Here is a 21,020-nt window from a genome sequence, read left to right as displayed (position 1 = left end):
TGTTCATAATAGACGTGGGATTCGAAGGTAGCAAGCAACCGAGCAAAAATAAAAACGTTCTTATGACATGTTACCGTATGTAAAACATAAAGTTTATTAGTACACGCATTTTAAACACCATATATACATGTATTGTTTGGTTTTTCTTTATGCTGAATTTAAACTGCTTTTAAAGTAAATTTTATTCTACACTAATGGTTTTAAATGTTTTAATCAAATTAATTTTAAATATTTAAATATTTCGAACATATGAATTGCAGTTTTGAATGTTGACCGGAAAAATGTTTTATTTATATTCGTACCATATTATTATAAGTACCTGTACTATTTTAAACACCTATGTCCTATACGACTAAATTGTTTAAAATCAGAAAATACCTAAATTATATTTGGATACCATATCAATTTAATATGCACTTTTATTTATTTTTGTGACACATTTTATAGACTATGGGACAATTTAATTTGACTCATCGTTTTTAAAAAATAACGTATTTACCTAATTCTTGCAAACAATATGTTTTGTTATAGATAAAATATAATTTACATTACAATTGAATACAGTAACTCGTGCCCTTAATTACCGGCAATTGGCTTATTAAAACGGTCGTATAGCATGCAACGGAGTAATTATAATTTAATAAACGTGAACAAAAAAAAACAATGTCAACTAACCAACAAAAGGCTGGTTGGTGGTGACTTTAATCGTCATGTATCCAGCTTTGCATGTCGCAGTAACGGATGGCATAAACTCTTCTTCCACGAGATTTTGCCCATGATTAATATGCTGTAAAAAAAAAAAAACACATGAAATAATAGCACGCACAACAAAATGTAATATACATTATAATGATTTAGTGTTCGGTATTCTTAAATATTTTGTCGTGTTCGCGATATCTTTTTTTTTTCTTTTTTTTTATTAAAGTAGAAAAAAATATACAATCTGTATAACATAATACAATAAGTAAATAAATAAATTACGATTTTAGTTTGGAGTTAAGCCCGTAATGAATATTTATTCATATTTTACATAATATGATATGGGTACAGGCAAAATTAAACGGCGAAGAATTCGTAATAGTATAATATTGCAGTGATTAAACCGATGGAGATGTATTATAACCTATTCGTTTGGCGTTTTTGAAAGTTTCGTTATTTTGAATATTATTATGTCTAAGTCTTTGTTGAGTAACAGTCACCGGTGGTTAAAAAACACTGTAACCATATCTTAGGAGTTTCGGGCCATAATGCATATACATGTGGATTGTGGGCGTATTGTGAATCAATGAGACTGTTGTAAGACTAGATTTTTTTTTGTAATACATGCATACATACACACATATATATATATATATTTATATATATAGGTGGTACTGCTACGTATACATATTATACACCAGGACTTCGAGGTCAAGGACCTAGATACCGATAAAGCACGATTAAACAAAAATAAATACGATGATGATTTTTGCATGTTTCGGTCACAGATCAAAAATCGTGTCGGCCGTTAGCTCATCCACCAACATTGCAGACATGCGCGTTATGTGTACACATCAGCGTTTATGTACATATAATATATATTATAACGATAAACCTTTAATAATAATACAATAACTATATTCTATATACACACGCGTCACGCATATATATATATATATATATATATGCGCTCAACGCTGCACACGTAGTACATAAACACCTATAATATACTTATAATAATGTACCTAATATCTATTGTGCGTGCGTACTTAGATAATACGATGTACATATTACATACGACGGATTACTCAATTATTTGCTAGTACGTCACATATAGGTAATACGTTTATAATATTATTATCAAATCTACAGCACAGCGTCATTCCGTCTGATAAAAAATGACCGATAAAAAACTCGTCATCACGCGGGATGTTGATAATAATACCCATCTACCTACACACACACACACACACACACACACACACGCACATGGTATAATATAATAATATATTGGATAATGATTTTACAGAAGACGCCGCCGTCGTCCGCGTTTTGTCGTCGTCGTGGTGAGCGTGCGGCCTTGGTACACACCTGCACACTGCATACTATACAAAATGAGCAAAATCACACAGACACACACAGACACACACAATATCTCTAGCGACTCGGTTGACCACCATTTAAGGTTTGTCCGCGGCGAACTCGTGTAGGTGCGCAGACTTGTTTTAATAGTCACGAGGGCGCTGCCGCCTTGTATACAGCACGCACGTGCGAGATACGACTTGTCGGGGTTAATTTTATGCGTATATTTTATTCCGCATAGATATATCGTTTAATATATATTATACATATACATAGGTACCCATACGCGATGTGCAGAGATCAGCGACAGTCGGCAGTGGTCGTGTAGATATAACAACACGATATGACTATGCTGCATTCGCGATTCGTACGGTTTATTTTTGTTTCGAACACACACACATCATAATAAACCGGGCTAATTACGAAACCCGCTGTATATTATCACACAGGTATATTAAATAGTTACGTATATATATGCCTTGACGAACGGAATACAATAAAATATACGCACCCCATCGCGATCGTTAATTAAAACCGTCTCTTAGACGCGCTTAATTAGACCACTCGTGAGTTTTTTTTCTCGCGTACCGATATATTATATATATATATATATATATATATATATATATATATATATATATATATTATGCCAAAGCTGGTAAGTATAATGTGCAATGTATATAAATATATACATGTGTGTATTAAGTGGTTTCGTGAATCTTAAAATCATTATAATATATACATTAAATAGACCGAGATATTATATGATTATAATATAATATGTACATGACACTGCAGCTTGCACAAGAGCAATTCCGCTGCTGACTTTACAAGCCGTATGTATATATATATATAATATATACCCGTACGTGATAATAGCCTGGTAATCAGTGACCGATAGGTGGTCCAAAATGATTTGATTTTTTTTTAATGTACATCAATCACTCGTGTGCCGAGCTCATTATCGAAAATCATTCCAGCGGCTTGTCAATGTAATAATAATATAATGTAAGTACTGAGTACTGACGCGTGTATAGGAAATACCACCGCGGCCGATGAAATCCGCTACAGAGCACGTTCCATCGTCAATATGATAATAATATAAGATATAACCATCACTAATAAGGTACACAAGATAAGACGATGGGCCCATTGTAATCGATCGTGGAGAGCATATTATATATACATAGATATTATATAAGTACTGCAGGCGCATGAGTAAAGATCATAAATTATGATGGGAAGAGCGATGTGGTCAACGATGGAATTCTCAGAGTCACGATAGTTAATTGATAAGTTGTCTAAGACTAATAATAACATAGTATATAAATACATCTTTTGTTCTGTATACAAGTACATAATATAGCTATACTACAAATTATAAAGAATAAAAAAAATATTTGGAAGACTTGAGCCGGAAATCGTTCATATATGAGGAAATCGTTATTATCATGTTTATGTATAATATATTAATATGTGAGTTAAACTCTTTCCAATACAACTTAATAACATATGTAGACAGTAGATCTGTAGGTACACGACTCATATTATATTTATAGATAACTCATACTATATTATTTTATTTATTGGAAGGTATAGGTTAAGTTACCTATAAACTTACAAGACAATAAATTAATAACAAAAATACACAGTGCAGATTTTTACAATTATAGTGACAAATAGACAATTATGAAAATAATACATACTTAAGCATGATATCCTGTGTTTATATCATTAACTACTGCATTGGATTATATTATTATCTCTACCTATTTATTCTGCCTACTCTAAATATGATTATAATGTATTCGAACTTCGAACGCGTGGGTATTTCTGTGAGTAAGTCTGGATTTAATATTATTATAAAATCAATAAAAAAATATATAATTTTCGGCATTATTAAAAAAAAAAAAAAAAACAGTGTTATTGGCATAAGGATTTTTTGATCTAATAAAATATTATATTCATTATATTCGTTATGAATTGAAATAAACGAATGCGTAATGCGCTTCGTGAAATAGACTACTACCTATAATGGTAATGTCATTCGTAATCATTGCTCGATGTATATACCTATTATATATAGATTATAAGTAGTCGATGAAAACAATTGCATAAAGAATCTTATACAATATTCACAATATTGTATAGTCTATATACAATGACTATCCTTACATGGAAAGTCCAAAAACGACTGTTGTCAGCAATTGCCCGGGACTTCTCTTTAACCTTGGAAAAATGAGTGAAAAACACCTTCCACGGTCATGCATAATTATTATTGCAAACCATCTCATGCGTTATTGTTCTGGTGATACCCCAGTGTTCCTTAAACGGAATGCGATCTCGCAACTGCATCACTCTGTATACTATACATTATCGGTGCATCATTATAAATTATAATGCATAAAGAACGAAGGAAGTAGGCACATGGTAATCGATCATTGATCAGGAATGCGCCTTTCATTTTAACCAAACCACGGTAATTTAATTATTATCAATCATTGTAATGTATTATCATCACAAGGTAAATAATCATCAAAGAACAAAGTACCTACCCGTTTATAATCATATTATGTACTTGTATTTTTAACTTACTTGATAGAAAAATACATTCAATACAATTATTATATTACATATTATGTGCATATTATATTAAAATAATTATTTATTGACCTATACGAACCAAACATACACCTATTCTACATATAAAAAAAAAAACGAAGACATTTATAATAATCGTGTTTATATATAATTGAATTAAATGGTAAAATTTTTTACAAGAATATGATTTATTTACATATTTATCATTTCAAAACAACACAATTTTGTAACAAGTCGTTTATTTTCGATTAAATCAGAAAATTATTTTTCACATACTGGAAGTTAATATAATTCCAGATACCTACTTACAACATATTATAATGGATTTTAAATCGTTTTAAAAACACATGAGAAAACGGACGGTCGTGCGTCGTATACCTAGTATTGAGAAAAGCCGTTGATAAAAAACAGCTACTTTACGAATGACAACCAAACATATACATCGACAGAATTGATTTATATTCCTACGGTTTTAAAATATGTACATTTTTAGAGGTTGAAATTATGTGTATGCCAAGTCCAGAAAACTTTACGTCATTTACAGAAATAACAGCGACCGGGAGTAAAAACCTCCGTGGAATTGTTTATTATTTTGAAATATATTAATATAATCGTTACAGTCCACTCAACGAAGATGGATCCATGTGTTTTTTCAGTGTCAGACGTCACAACGTCCATAAATTAATATGTATTTTGTTTATTACCTATACTCGTAATATATGAATAGGTATACCACTATATATTTTGTATATTCGAGAAATTTAATCGAATAAGATATTTTGATTAGTTGGTAAATCGAATAAATTACCTATATAATAAATGGCGATCGAGGAAATTATTTAAAACGTATTTATTGTATTTACTACTTTTTAAAACTATTTTACTGAAATACATTACTGTTTAATACGTTAGGTACTTAAACGAAAATTGTACCCACATAGTAGTATTTAATGGGAAAATCGAACAATGTTATAACTTAAAAATGTATACATAGTTAGGTATTAGCAACTAATACCAAAAATAATTCCTACGTTTAACGTATGAATAAAATGATGTTTGTTTTGAAATTCACAACTAGCAATGTTTTGTAACGTCGGCCTTCATTCAATTGATACATTTGATTAGCCCGATTGTAAAACTGTATAATATGTGTGATATTTCCTACTTTCATGGCCACTGGGCCCACACACTAACATCGCATTATTATTATTATTATTTGCCATGACAAAAAATAACAAAAAAACAACTGCCCAAATAAAAGTCGTTGCAGCTGGTGACCAATATCGTATGGTTTAAAACAGTGGACACTAATAAGTCATACCTAATACGTCAGATTAGCATACTGATGAAGGAAATAGGTATCGCAAATAACAAAATAAAAGTATGGACTAAGTAAAAGAGAGATATTATCAAAGATCGATGTAGGTAATTATTATGTATTAAATTTATTGAGCAATACGTTTTATATATTCTAGTGTTTATGATGTGACTCGTTATTGTATTGAAATCGACTAAAAAAATAGTAATAAGTAGATATTAATAAAAATTTAAAATTAAATCCATTTTTTTCTATTGCATATGTATCATTATTATTATATGATTCACACACACGCGCATATCAAAGTTGGATCCATGATTAAACGCTCCGAGTCATATACCTACCATATAAAATACGTAAAGTTTACGATCCAATTTTATTGTTACAAATGTAACGATGATAATAAAATAATAATAATAATATATTGTCTCGGAGAATGCTTCGACGTAAAGTTACACGAGCAATATACTATTATATTATATTATATTGCAGCAGTATAATATATTATCTATAATACTCTCTGGTATAGTAGAAGATTAGAACATACGTATAAACATAACCGCGATAATAGTAAATACTAAATAGTCATATATAGGTACTTATTTCTTCTCCACCTGCGCACCACCACCGCTGCCGCCGCCATCATCCGTCCTTAAGTATGGACGAGTTTAATTTGTTTTTTCATTATTATTAGTTTTTACCGCCGCCGATGACGAATCCGCTGCTGCACCAGACTTTAATCATTTGTCACGGGTCCGCCATCGCCGCCGACACACCGTAAGGCGTAAGTACTTACAGCTATCTCATATCCGGACGCGCGGGCGTTGTATCTTATATTTATATATTATAATGTTTTGCACTTCATGGCACACGTTGCATGTAATATATTATGGGCAAGTATATTTCTATATCGACGAGAGTCGAACTGAGACGTTACTCAGATCTGATTACGTATCCGCTGCCGAGTAATATACTTATATATATACTCGTGCACACTGCACAGTAGCGTCTACGTAAAGGGTACCAAGCAGTGCAATTGTAATGGTTTCACCAGGGCCCTACACTGATGCATATAACTACTCATCTGGATTATTAGATCGTTAAATGAAACGTTAGGTGTGTTGGTGGCGTCAAATTTGTAAACAATTAACAAATACAATAACGTCAATAACTAATATACGAATATACCTATTATAGTTATATATATATATATATAAATACCCGTATACTCTTACATTTAGGGGTCCTATAATTATAACTGCAATCCAGGTTCGTGGAAAACCTGTGGACGCCACTGCTTGTACATATGGTGTACAGCCGAGTCGTGATAACTCGATAAATACCCAAAAACTTTTGTAACGCTCATAAAACGTATGAGCACATACATGATATTATTTTCTTGTCCCTCGAAGTGTTCTTAATTTAGTTTAGTATTTGAGTTTATAACTCGAAAAAAAAACACGAATCGTATTTATTTGTGTTTCCATCAAAACTGCACCTTCTTATATTATATTCTGCAACATAGCTAAGGTGACGTTTTAGGTGCTACTTCAGGCAGATCGCTATATATCGGTGTGTGAGCCTGGAAGGTGGCGAAAGAGAAATAAATGGTCTAAAAGTGTGGGTGTATAAAAATATTTTGATTTTTGAATTCAAATTTCCATCTATAATTTGCATTTCAAAATGTTCGATTACATAAGAGTATTATGATGAGAAAAATATTACAGAATATTATTATGAACAAAATATTAATTATAGTTATTTAGAGTATGTACCTATTAATTTATATTATGTCGCAATAATTTCTAATAATTTCATAGATATAAATGTTTAATTTAATAAAGACCATATTCAGTTAAACAAAGATAAACCTATAATATCTTAGGTATATTATTTATATTTATATAATAATTGAATCCAAATGTTTCTATAAAAGATTCTTCAACCACCTAAACGTTCATTCGAATCTACTTATCAAAAAATTAGCCTCCGCTACCATATCAGGTAATCCCCCAAGACGTCTAAAGCGATTGGTGTCGTGATTTGTTATATAAAAAAAAATTTAAAATTTAAAAATTTTAAAAATAAATAAATAAATATTATTTAAAATAATTATTAAGTAGGTAAATAATTAAGTAACCATAGAAAGTGTCATCAATGGGTGGCTCCTTTTATCAAATTATTTTCCTGTGAATGTACTCTTGGCACATATTCTTATTGTATTAATGATACAGATTGTATATTACTTGTGAAAAAAAAAATATTTATATAACATATAGCCCAATTTTGTTCAATTATTGTCATTTTATTTATCGAATCTGTAATTGAAATATTATTACAAGTTTATACTAATACGTATTCTCGTTCGATTCAATTACACTAAAGTTGGCTCTAAAATTAATTTTTTCTCTCAGTTAAGAAGTGAATTTATGAACATCATACATATAATTCTACACTTTTACAGATATAATATTATTAAGTTATTTAAAAATATAAAGAATTTAAAATAAATGTAATACCTCATATTTTACCTATAACAATTGTTCAATGGGTCGTGGGAGACAACCCCAGTGTTTATAGAATGTAGTGGATTTCCACACCCCCTGCAGGAACGTGCGTCGTGCATGGTTGCCAAGAGTCATATATGAAATACTGGGATAGTTGAATTGCCCTTATTACCTATAAATAAATGGTTAAATTGCACTTGGATTGAAAAAAGGTAATGGTCGTACTACACTCGGGTAAAAATCAGGTAGGTAGTAGTTGAACTGCACTCGTTCAAAAAAAGGATTAAAATGGAAAAAAACGCGGAAATTTGTTACGAGTCGAACATGTATAGTGAAAATCCTTTAAAAATATTACGAATCTTATGTTTACGAACGCTATACTTTTCCCACCTCATATTTAGGCTTCGGATACGATTTCTAATCTTAGAACTACTATAATGCATGTAAGTCCTTCTACGCGAAGTTTAATGTATTTATTGATGTTTTAACACAATTACAAATCGATATTTATATTTTAATGCAGAACACTGACACAAGTTCATCAACAACACGGCACCAAAAAAAAAAAAAAATAATTATATTGAACAATATATTGACTTATATACTCAAAAACGTATTACCAGGCTAAACTTTTGAATATTACTACAAAAAATGAATGGAATAAAAAAAAACTTTGTAATAATGGCAATAATTAAATTTGAAAATTTGAAAATTAAAAAAAAAGAGTAGTGATAATAATTTATATGTATAATATAATAATTATAATATGCGTATACATTATAAATGTATATATAATTAACATAACGTAATTATGTATAAAACAATCATTTTTAACTACACCAATGATTAAAATCATTGTCAGTCCTAAGCCTGTAAGTGTGAAGGAAAATTAGTGTTTATTAAATGTTTAACTCCCTCAAATGCACGATAATTTTATTAAATTACTCTTTTTGAGCCCAAGTGCAGTTCGACCAATACCTGCTTTTCATCAGAGTGCAGTTCCATCATTACCTTTTTTAAACCTAAGTGCAATTCGACCATATCCTGTTATACAGAGTGACCGGTGGGTGTGTGTATACAAGTGTTGCAGGTATGGGGTTGTCTGTACTGTGCGTTTGTATTGGATATTAATCGTTTTTTTTTTTAGTTTTGTTCTCACTACGGGCCGAGACCAATGCGCAGGTTATAACGCAACGAACCATGTCATTATATTATTACCTACAGTGTGTTCTTGTTATTATTATTATTCTGGTTGTTGTTGTTGTAGGTATAGGCGCATACGTGTGTATTGGTACCTACGTATATTAAGCGCGACATGTGCGTGTGTGCAACTGTGTGGATAACGTACACTTATTCGACTTACACAAGCAACGCACACAAAGATGCCTATATACATATATATAGTACCTATAATATATGATATATATAAGAACCATCTGCGACGAGCGCGCGCTTGCTGGCACACATTCATTTCACTCATTATTATGCAACGCGCAGCGGCATTTCTCTCTCGCTGGCCGCGGCGGCGTGTCTTACAGCGGGACATTCCATTTATTATCATTATTATTATTATTATTATTTGTCCGCAGCCGCGGTACGCTGTGTATATACTATATGCGATGCATATTATACGAATATAATACACCCTAAGCTAGACACACTATATAATATGTAGTCACTAGTCACTCCATCTATGTAACATGGACAAAAATGAATGCCTGTCTGTCTGTTTCTTTGTCGTCCATATCGACTCAAAAACTACTGGACCGTTATCAATAAAAATTAAATCGATGGATTTCTAGAAACTCTGTGCACTCAACACAAATGAGAGTTTTAAACTTATTTTTCAACCTCTATATTATATTATGTTACTATATATTATGAAGGATGACTCAAACGACAAACATGAACATTTAGTTTTGACTCACGCATATCGAATATTTGTTCGTTTATTTTAATGATAGCCATTGGCCACAGAATACAAATATAAATTATAATGAACTAGTGATCACTATGATGGTTGGTCATAATTTTCTACATCGTGTTATATTTTGTCATTCTGGCAATTGAAACAATTATTTGAATTATCCTACCAATATATAAATGTAAAATTGAGTAACAACTACTATATTTAAATTGGGGAAAAAGTGTATGGTTGAGGTAAATAATATAAAGGTATCAAAAAATACTCGATGACATTTTCCAAAAAAAGAAAAGAAAAAGTATCTAAAAATATTTCAACTGAAGCAAAACAGAAACGATAAATAAATAAATTATAATAGATATATAATATAGTCGTATAATACAGATATCATAATATTATATCCGAGCGGATACAGCTGTTAGCTGATTTAGTTAGGTGTTACCTATAAGGCTATAAATAACAGGTAAATTACGTATGATGGCTGAAGCTTATCAAGTCAAAAAATACTCGGCCAATTTTGGCCATTCAAGAAAGATTTACTTATATCATAGTTCATAATATATTATACGGTTGAGGTGGCTTACCAGCAATTAATAATATTGTTAAAATCACAAACGCGCATATTCGTTTATTATTACCGCTTATAATTGGTACACGTATAAGAAATAAAAAAAACTATGACTATTGTTACAAAATGCCTTAAGCGGTTTACCCATCTCGCATTCATTTATCCTCGGACAACGTATAGTCGGGCAATACAGCTATACATATTATAGTATTATGTAATATAGAATAGTGTCATTATATTATTATATACTGAACGTGTGCGTATAATACGATGTCGCTCGTAGAATACCAAAACGTAACGATAATAATAATAATAATAATGATTATTTATCGAACAGCCATAAAAAAATCATCGCGTCATCTCTGAAACGCGGAATTCAAATGAGAATGGCCAATATAAGATGTTACGCGACACAGACGGCGCTGGTCAATGCGCGAATAACGACATATATATTATTATTCTGCTACAGCTATTGCGTTATATAAGACACTTGTAACTGCGTGTAGTTTACACTTGTCACTTGGTATTATGTATATATACCGTGGTATATAATAGGTATCTACCTATATGTATGTATACAATATAATATATATGCACCTATATAGGTATTATGTAGATTCTAAAAGTCGCACGATTTAAACTCGTACACGGTGTACGGTACACCAATATTTATCTCCGTAAATAATTCAAGATTTAATGATAAACATTATTATATTATGACATTATAAAAAATATAGATTTGCTTATTTTCAATACTTGAATAAATAATTAGGAAGTATATTAAAATGTCGTAATTTAATATTAGTTATAAGTATTATAATTGTATTTATTAATTTTCAAATATTCTCGTTAGCTTTTTCTTATTTTATAATTTATTTGTTCATAATTGATATATAACTCTCTACCACCACCACAAGCATGTGCTTAAAGGCGGTAGTTATTTATGTTTTTAATATAAATAAAAATATATATATATATATATATTTATATATACGCGTAAGGGGCCTGCCTAATATAACTGGGAACGCCCGAACGTGCCATTTATTATAGAAAAATACATAATTACATCTCATACACTCATAAAAATTATAATGATAATAATATTTTGGAAAAATCGAAACTTGCAGGACTATTCAAGTTTTAAATATTAAGAGGACGCTACACCCGCATGTGTTGTCTCCGTCTTACAAGTGCGTAAAGCTCGGTCCAGACCAAGGAAAATTTGTCGGGAACATATATTGCTGACACTGTCGTCGACAAATATTTATGTTACCGCTTATGACGGGAAATCAGAAACATTGTCGACGACATGTCGGAAACACTTGTTTTCGACAAATTTTTCTTTGGTCTGGACGAGGCTTTATATAGCAAAATCTGTTTGGCGCGGGACAACTGTTCTCCCTCAATATTTATAATAGAATTTTCAAAATTTCACAACGCATAGGTAAGAACTGTATCTGTGTCATAGCGTCGTTATTTTTTTAATAGCGCAAACCAATAATTTTAAGTAATTTAATGAAAGAATAAATGTATTTTCTTAAGCTTATAACTTTAATTATACTCGTATTTATGTTAGAAAAAAAATAACAACGCTATGACACAGATAAAGTTCTTACCTATGCGTTGTGAAATTTTGAAAATTCTATTATAAATATTGAGGGAGAACAGTTGTCCCGCGCTAAACAGATTTTGCTATGTTATACGTTTGTAAGATGGAGACAATACATGCGGGTGTGGCGTCCTCTTAAGAATTTTTACTTAGCAGTATATACTAAAGCTGCAAAACATACAGAGTGATTCACCAAGCATGTTCATCTTTATTTTTTCCTTTGATAATGAATTTAATCAAATTATAATTTTTGGAATTTTTAAATAAAATTAAATAAACACGAAAACAATTTTTTCAATTTATTTTATTTTTAGTAACTGGTGATACAAACTTCTGTTTTCGAAAATAAGAACTCTCTCCCTTTTTTGCTGAAAATTATTAAGTGGAAGTACCTAATTTAAAATTCGAATGATTGTACGAAAAATGTAGTCCTTACTCCTTAAAAATATTAAATAGACGTAATATTGGAACAAAATAATTTTGTACTTATTATGCTTGGGCCATTTTTACACATTATAATTTTGATGGATTAATATTAATGACTAAAAAATGTTCAAATCATATAAGGCAGTAAAGGCCCCAAAATAGTATAAACCCATTACCGTGGATCTTTTATCGTTTGAACATCAAAGTTACATAAGTCAAAAACTACTCTTACGAATTTTTCAGAAAAATTATCCACTGAATAATTTATTGTTAAAAAAGGAGGATGTTCATTTATAAAACATAAGTTTGGATCTCCGCAGAACTTAAGAAGTACAAAAAGATCTTAAGAATTTGAAAAAATAGTCTTTAAGTATAATTAAAAATCCAAAACTCAAATTTTAAATAACTGCATTATTGAGGAAAATAAAAAGGGAGTGAGCATGCTTGGTGAATCACTCTGTGTAGTGTGTATATTTATATTATTTATAAATATTTTATGTACCTATATATAATAAATAATAATATTATACATAGTAGTATATAGTACACAAACAGCTAATTAAAACGAGAATACTTCACAAGTTCAAGACTCTCCTATAATAATAATATGTGTTAAAAAGTATTTCTTAACAGAACAAAAAATACGTGGTAATCAATTACTTCTGTTTTCCCATCACGGTATCACGTCACATACCATGTTATATAAGATACACATGTATGATTAAATAATACGAATTTTTGCAATGTTATGCATTTTTAATTTTCAAATAAAAACATTCGGTCGTAAAAACTAAAAATATACTGGAACTGTATACTGTCTACACTCACAGTCATCAATAATTTGTATATAATAATATTATGTACCTATTTATAAGTTTTTATCCATTGGCAGTTAACAGTTTAAATTACTCATGACTCATGAGATAATTTTTTTGCGACATAATTTCTTGGAATTACTGCGCTACCATTGTAACGTGTAATTGTCTGAAAAATTACGTTTTTAATGACGGCCATAGGTTTATAAACCTATAATTGATTGTTTTAAATATTACGTTGAATTATTTTGATACTCAACCGTTGTCTGCTGCCGATTAAAGATTATCATAAGCGTATATTAAATTGTAAATTTGTAAAGATTTATCAACAATACAAATCCCTGTATCATATTATATAGTATATATAATATATAGTATATATATATATATATATATATATAAATCTACCAACCCGTAATCTAAAGTATTTATTATTGTAAAAATATATACAGTTTACAAAATTTTATGAATTCCATTATACTATAGTAGGTATTTACTTATTAAGCCGGAAAATCAATGCCAATGTTATATTTTAAAATCATCGAATTATGTTACATTATTATGTAATTATGTTATGTGTTGTATTTAAATTTTCTAAACGATAATTTGTCATCTTTGGTGTATATCATCATCATCGTGTAAAACTTACTGAAGGTACACTCCACCCAATGTGTATATATATATCAAATAAAATAAATAACAATATTCCTTTTCTAGTGGTTTATCACGCGGATTTTCAGCACAAATTAAATTATATTTATTCTTTAGTTCTATACAATATTATGCCTTAGCACGATTTGAGAGAATATGTGAGCAAAGCGTATTAGTTGAATATTCATTATTCATTTCAAGATAGTAAACTTTTATAATAATACAATAATTTAAAAGTCTTCGGTAAAACGTTAATATTATAAAAACGTTAACTATTATATTTAAACATGTTGCAGACAGTGTTTTCTACAACGAATATCAGGTACTCATACGAGTAAAGCGTATAAGAAAATAATATTCTAAATGCATTTAAAATGTGATATAGGTGTAAATCCGTTTCAATGTATTTAAATATCGTATTAAAAAAGAAATATTTCCCATTGTAATCGTACTCACTATCTTAGTTATACACAGAACGATATCAGACCAGCTTATGTGTTGTCAGTGTTTATGGCGGTTTAAAAAATATTTAAAATAATGTTATGTATAGTGCAGGAACTGTGAACCACGCCGACTAGTAATCGGACTATCGCGTTATACATTATTACTGTTATTTGTATAAATCATGACGATATTTTTTAATATGCCAAACTGTATGGTATACAAACAATGATTCATAACGACGCAGTAATATATGCACACGGACATATTATTAAGACAGATGAGGAGTGTTATAATGTGCGTATTATTATATTTAGATGTCACGTCAACGCCACTATCGCCGCCGACGGGTATGTGGTATTTGTGACGTATACCTACTAACAGGAAGACGTATCGTTCCCCTCAACCCTATATAATGATAATAACTAGTTTGTCATAATAGCCGACATTCCATCATTGCTATATTTTACGTATACAAAAGGATTTTTTTCACATAACAAGAACCGTAAATGGTTTTTTTTTTTAATTGTTATTTTTTTTCCAGTGTGACGTGATCACAAATAATATGCGTATTATGATATCGATACGTGCAAGTTTGGTGATGCAAGTTTAAACTAGTTTTGGATTTTTTACACGTCCCGGAGGTGCCTATTCATAATATATGTAAATATTTCGTTTGAATGTTTACCTAACTTATACCGCGGCTACGCACTCATCGTGCCATGGAGGTATATTGCGCGGCTTCCGCTGCTGTATATACTATGGTACATATATATATAGTATAATTTCCTGTTTCTGAGCATACAATTTCGTACCAGTAATAATTGTGTTGGCGGTCATTATTATATTGTTAGACTCGTGTGACATAATTTACGTATTTTGTTGGCATGTACGCGCTAAATAAGTATAATTATTACGATTGTTAACACTTGTAGACAAATTTATTTTCGTAAATTAATTTGGAGACTAAATATTGAATTAATGAAGCCATATTCAGGCATACCTACACGTATATTATGTCCGTGTGTATAATTATACCTAATTAATATTATACGTACTCACATGCCAATCAAACGCACTCTCCCGTTTGAAAATAAATAGTTTTCAAGTCTGGGAGCCACGCCTATAGTGTTTTGTCAAAATTCATATATTTTTTATTTTTTCATATCGAATTTCAAAAGAAATCAATGAAATCATACAGAGGTACCTACCTACGATTATGTGATTGAACTAACTGGAATCTAACAAGAGAACCATGGAATGTATATTATTCCTATTTACAATGATAACAATAATATCTACTTTGAAATATTGTATAGTTTGAATACACATAATATATATCTATTATCTATAAATATCATTATAACTATGTGGAATAATGTATTCAATAACTATTCACAGATATTGAATATTATACGATGAATGATTTCCAATCATTTATATTACATAGCACATTTTGATAACTAACAATAAGCTATAAATCTATATAAGATAGGTAGATAATCTTTTAAAATGCCCATGTTCAAAAAATATCCTAAATCAAAACTGTACAAAACCGTAATATCATTATTGAAAAAAAAATTTAAAAATCGAGAAATTCTAGAGAAATAACAATTTTTGCTGTATAACAGACAACAGAAGTCACAATATATTTTAAATGATTCTTCTATATAAACTTAAGCACCATAATAATTATCTTCTTATTAAGATTTATATAATATTTTGACACTCGCTGGAAATACCCGATGGAGACCGAAAAGAAGGTGACATAGAAATGTTTTAATTACTGAAATACAACTAAAATATCAAGAAATGCGTTTTTCTAAACACAATGTTTAAATTTTAAAATTACCTGTTAACAATGATTGTACTATAATTTTATTATTTTTATCTACCAGAAAGTTTCTCAGGGAAATATCATACCCTGTGATACCCATATCAGTTATCTACATTTGTTTCAGAGGAATGCTATCTCGACGGCCATGTTGAATCAGAATTCAATTCCTAGAGCTAGTTACGGTGGAAATTGTTTCTTTAATTAATAATCCATATAAACGCATATTAAATAGTACCTAACTGAAAGTACTTAGGTATACATTATAATCCTAGCCGCAGTAGATATGATAAGATCGATAAACCAAAGCTACAACCTAAGTAGATGTTCATTGTTTTTTTGTAGACCGTATAATAGTTACTAGTTACAATACGCTATACTCAATAATAATTCATAGCAATTTACAATATATTATAATAATACAACGTATACGTCTTCTAGACCTCGAGGCATACGCCATGCAGCTAAAAAATCAATATTCTATAATATAACCAATGATAATATGTATTAGTAATTGGAAGTATTACGACCATAGTCTATATCTATAGTATTAATGAATTCTATACTCGTTTAAACATTTGATAGGTACTGTTTTTTTATTTATTACAATTATTAATCTACAGCATATAATTAAAACGAAAAGTAGAACATAATATTATATATTTTATACAAATATATGAGTAAAAATATTATGTAAAACAACTTTGTAATGAAATATTGTTTGAAGAAAACACTACGATTGCGTGTCATTTTAATAGATTTTTTTATGGAAGATGATTTCAAATACAAGACCTTTAATTGTTTATGTATACCTACTGTGTAGTAGTGCCGTCGCGTAATTATGGCGAATTCGTATAAATGAAAAGTTACTGATATATAATATTTATAATAACAATTTAAACTAAATTTTTTTGGAATAATATATGATATGTACCAAATGATGTATTAAGATCGTTTATCTATAATGTAAAAAAAATGTGTTTTTCTACTCGTCACAATTAGTTTATTGTTACGCATTACGTTTACGTATATAAAAAAAACAAAATATTTTTTGTATGAAATTTAAATTTAAATTCGTGTGTACGTATCATATAATATTATATGCATGTTATAATTATACGTCTAATATATTGGTCGTTTGATTAATATGTATTTCTGTTTAATGATGTTGAACATAAATACAAAAATGTGATATATTCTTAATATCTTAATTAAGGTAATTGGCACTAATTGCATTTATGTTTAACCATGTGAACTTGAAAGTAATAACTACTGGTTTATTTTATAAATTATTAAATTATGTATAAATGAAAAACGTGTTTTAGTGTACCTGCGTAGACTTTTCTTCAATTTATATGCTTATTATATAGATCCGTCATGCAACGTGATGTACTGCAGAGTGCAGGGTCATTTGAAAAAAAAATATATAATATAGCTGTACATAAATTGTAAATATTTGTAGGTACACACTATGTCATAATATACACATGCACAATATTGAATAAAAATAGTCTCTTACAAAAGTAAATTTGTTTTAGTAGATTTATATTGCAATGATTGATTGAACTATATAATGGTTACAATATAAAAATGTCCAAAAAATAAAGTTGGAATTTTGTAAATGTTCACGTTTCGGAAGATATTTATCTTGGTACAAACAAACGTATCTTTTCACAACTGCATTTTTTCACGATATTTTAGATTATAAATTGCTGATACAAATAAATGGTTTGAAAATGCAAAGAATAAATTTCAATGTATAATAGTCTATAAGGTCATGTAAAATAAAATTAAATTGTTTAGGTATATCGCGATATACATCAATACGTCCTATATTATAAGTACACAATATACCTAATACGTATGTCCTAAATTGTATAAAATACTTAGAATGCAGTATCGACAGCATTTCTGACATTTTCTGTCAAGGTATTTTTTATGTATGACCATTGACCATATTAGGATTTTTCAAATTTCAATACATATTTTAATCTTAATAGGTATTATCGCTCAAATCAATGACGAACACTAAATTATTAAAATATTAAATAAGGGGGGGGGGGGGTTGTAAAAAAAATATGATATTATAAAACGTTTTTATATTCTTATATTAAGTAATATTATCTAAGAGAAGTTGAATGCCCAAATTCTAATATATGTGTACACCACTGAGTCATACAATATGTTAAAACTATAATATTATTATGATGTAATACACAGTAGTTTCGTAATTTAATTTCTTTGATCTTATTGAAATTGGATGATTTTGTTGATTCGAAAATTATGTTAGTTTTTTCATATGGACTTAAGATGGTATACTCTTAAAAATGAAATTTATGTATACAATAACTTAGTTATATATAATATCCAAAAGAGTTTTATCTTATAATCTATATAATTGTTGGTGTGTTGTCAAGTTTAATATAAAAAATGTATTGTGCGTAGGTGTTTATCTACGACATTTAAAATATTTCACTAGTAACAATAATAAGTATATAATGTCGGTGTAACGAAGCCGTTTATAATATATGGCCATATACCTAGGTAAGTTACACAAATATAATTAATTTGCAATAAGATTAATGATATAAATTATAGGAATAGGTACCTAGTACCTACCTATACCTATAGGTACTATCATTATAACTTTATACAGCATTATGGTTCTATTATTGGGTTTTCCTATATTGTATATGATATAAAGGTCATTGAACAAAAGAACTTTTGAAACATTCGACATTTAGTTATTTACATAAGGTAAACTATAAAAATAATAAACAGCTGGCATTAAATAGGAACAGTTTTACATTTTCATGGTAAAAATATGGAAAACACGCATTAAATAGATTTAAAACGTAAGATTAAAGACATTTTTTTAGATATTATTTCTTTTGAAGATAGTAGTTGAGATAATCTATATTGTAACTATTAAATGTATAAATGTATAATATTATTAAAATGTCAGAACATACGCGTATTTTATTGCAGATAAAATAATATTTCAATATCAAATTTAATTTTAATTTTTAGATTATATGTATGATATCAAAAATATAATTATTAAAGTTTTAGTAAAAACGAATTGTCACCAATATATGGGTACATCAAAATTGTTACAAACATAATACAATATATATATCTACACTATATATATATGTCATAAGTTAAAAATTCAACAATTTTAGAAAGGAAAGAATAAATTGTCAACAATTGACATTGTACTTAATAGTTTTATTTTTACCGGTTATCCAAGTAGGTAACTTCATGTGGTGACTATAAATATATTATATCAGGTACATTCATAATATAATTATATGAGTCACGAAATGTTACATTTTTTAAAAGAACCGATTATAGGAACAGATTATGGCATCATGTCAGTTTGAGATGTTCTTTATTTCAAATATATTATAGCTATATTTAAAACGATTTTTCTTACATGCATTCATGTACCTATATAAAATATAATTATAAAAATCATGACTCACGGATATGCAGAATCCGATCAATAGGATCAGATAAACCGAAGTTGGTTTCATGGCGTCGGCGGAGACTTTAACGAACGTCTTTTTTATTTTCCTCCAATATAATTATTATATGGAATAGATTACTCTTATTTTGTATATCGTTCACAAAATAATATTCTGATCGCAGTATGTTATTTCGAATACGCGCGTTTTACGAGTGTATAAACGCATTATTTACGTTGCGTCAAACTGGAAAAATCGAATTACATTTGATAAGATAAAAAAACACAAGCAATTTACATCAGGTGCGACCTGAATGCGAACGAGTGACCACGGACCGACGCAGTGAAATACTGAGGACAACAACGAAAAAACGAAACCAACGCGACACGCAACGCGAGTAGGCGAGTTTGGTTTGGTGCACCGATGTGACGGTGCACGGTGTGCGGGGTGAAGTAGAACCTTGGAATGAGTAGAGGTGTGGAGGTTGACTGAGCGCATGCGCCACCTTAATATATACCTATACGACTGTACCTACCATATAATAATGAAATGTATGATTGTTATTTACTTTTTATGAAAATTGTTTATTTTTTACTCGTAGATGCGCGTATATTAGGCAATTAAATATATTGTGAACGAATTACACGTAAAATGTATAGAAATAAATATACATCTTTAGATATACAGACGAAGAAAAAGTCAGAGAAGCGACGATGACTGGTAAATATAGTAAATATATAGATACCCGCGTCCCGCCATAATACCTATACTGGTTGCCTGCTGCAGGTTCTAATA

General features: G+C 29.4%; 1 protein-coding gene across 1 annotated transcript in view; it reads right to left on the bottom strand.

Moving 5' to 3' along the window:
* Positions 1-20,591, bottom strand: part of LOC107167448 (uncharacterized) — a 38,436-nt gene extending 17,845 nt beyond the window's left edge. The window contains exons 1-2 of the mRNA XM_015516491.2: positions 20,244-20,591; positions 676-787 (exon numbers count right to left, since the gene is read on the bottom strand). Coding sequence (XP_015371977.1) covers positions 676-787; positions 20,244-20,294 — 163 coding nt within the window. The 5' untranslated portion in view covers positions 20,295-20,591. The remainder of the gene's footprint in view (positions 1-675; positions 788-20,243) is intronic.
* Positions 20,592-21,020: the final 429 nt, after the last annotated feature.

Source organism: Diuraphis noxia, unplaced genomic scaffold (assembly GCF_037042655.1).
Source record: "Diuraphis noxia isolate RWA-SAM2 unplaced genomic scaffold, SU_Dnox_SAM2 contig0003, whole genome shotgun sequence".
Classification (NCBI taxonomy): Eukaryota; Metazoa; Arthropoda; class Insecta; order Hemiptera; family Aphididae; genus Diuraphis; species Diuraphis noxia.
The sequence above is the reverse complement of the archived record's forward strand: the minus strand, read 5'-3'. Positions and strand labels throughout refer to the sequence as shown.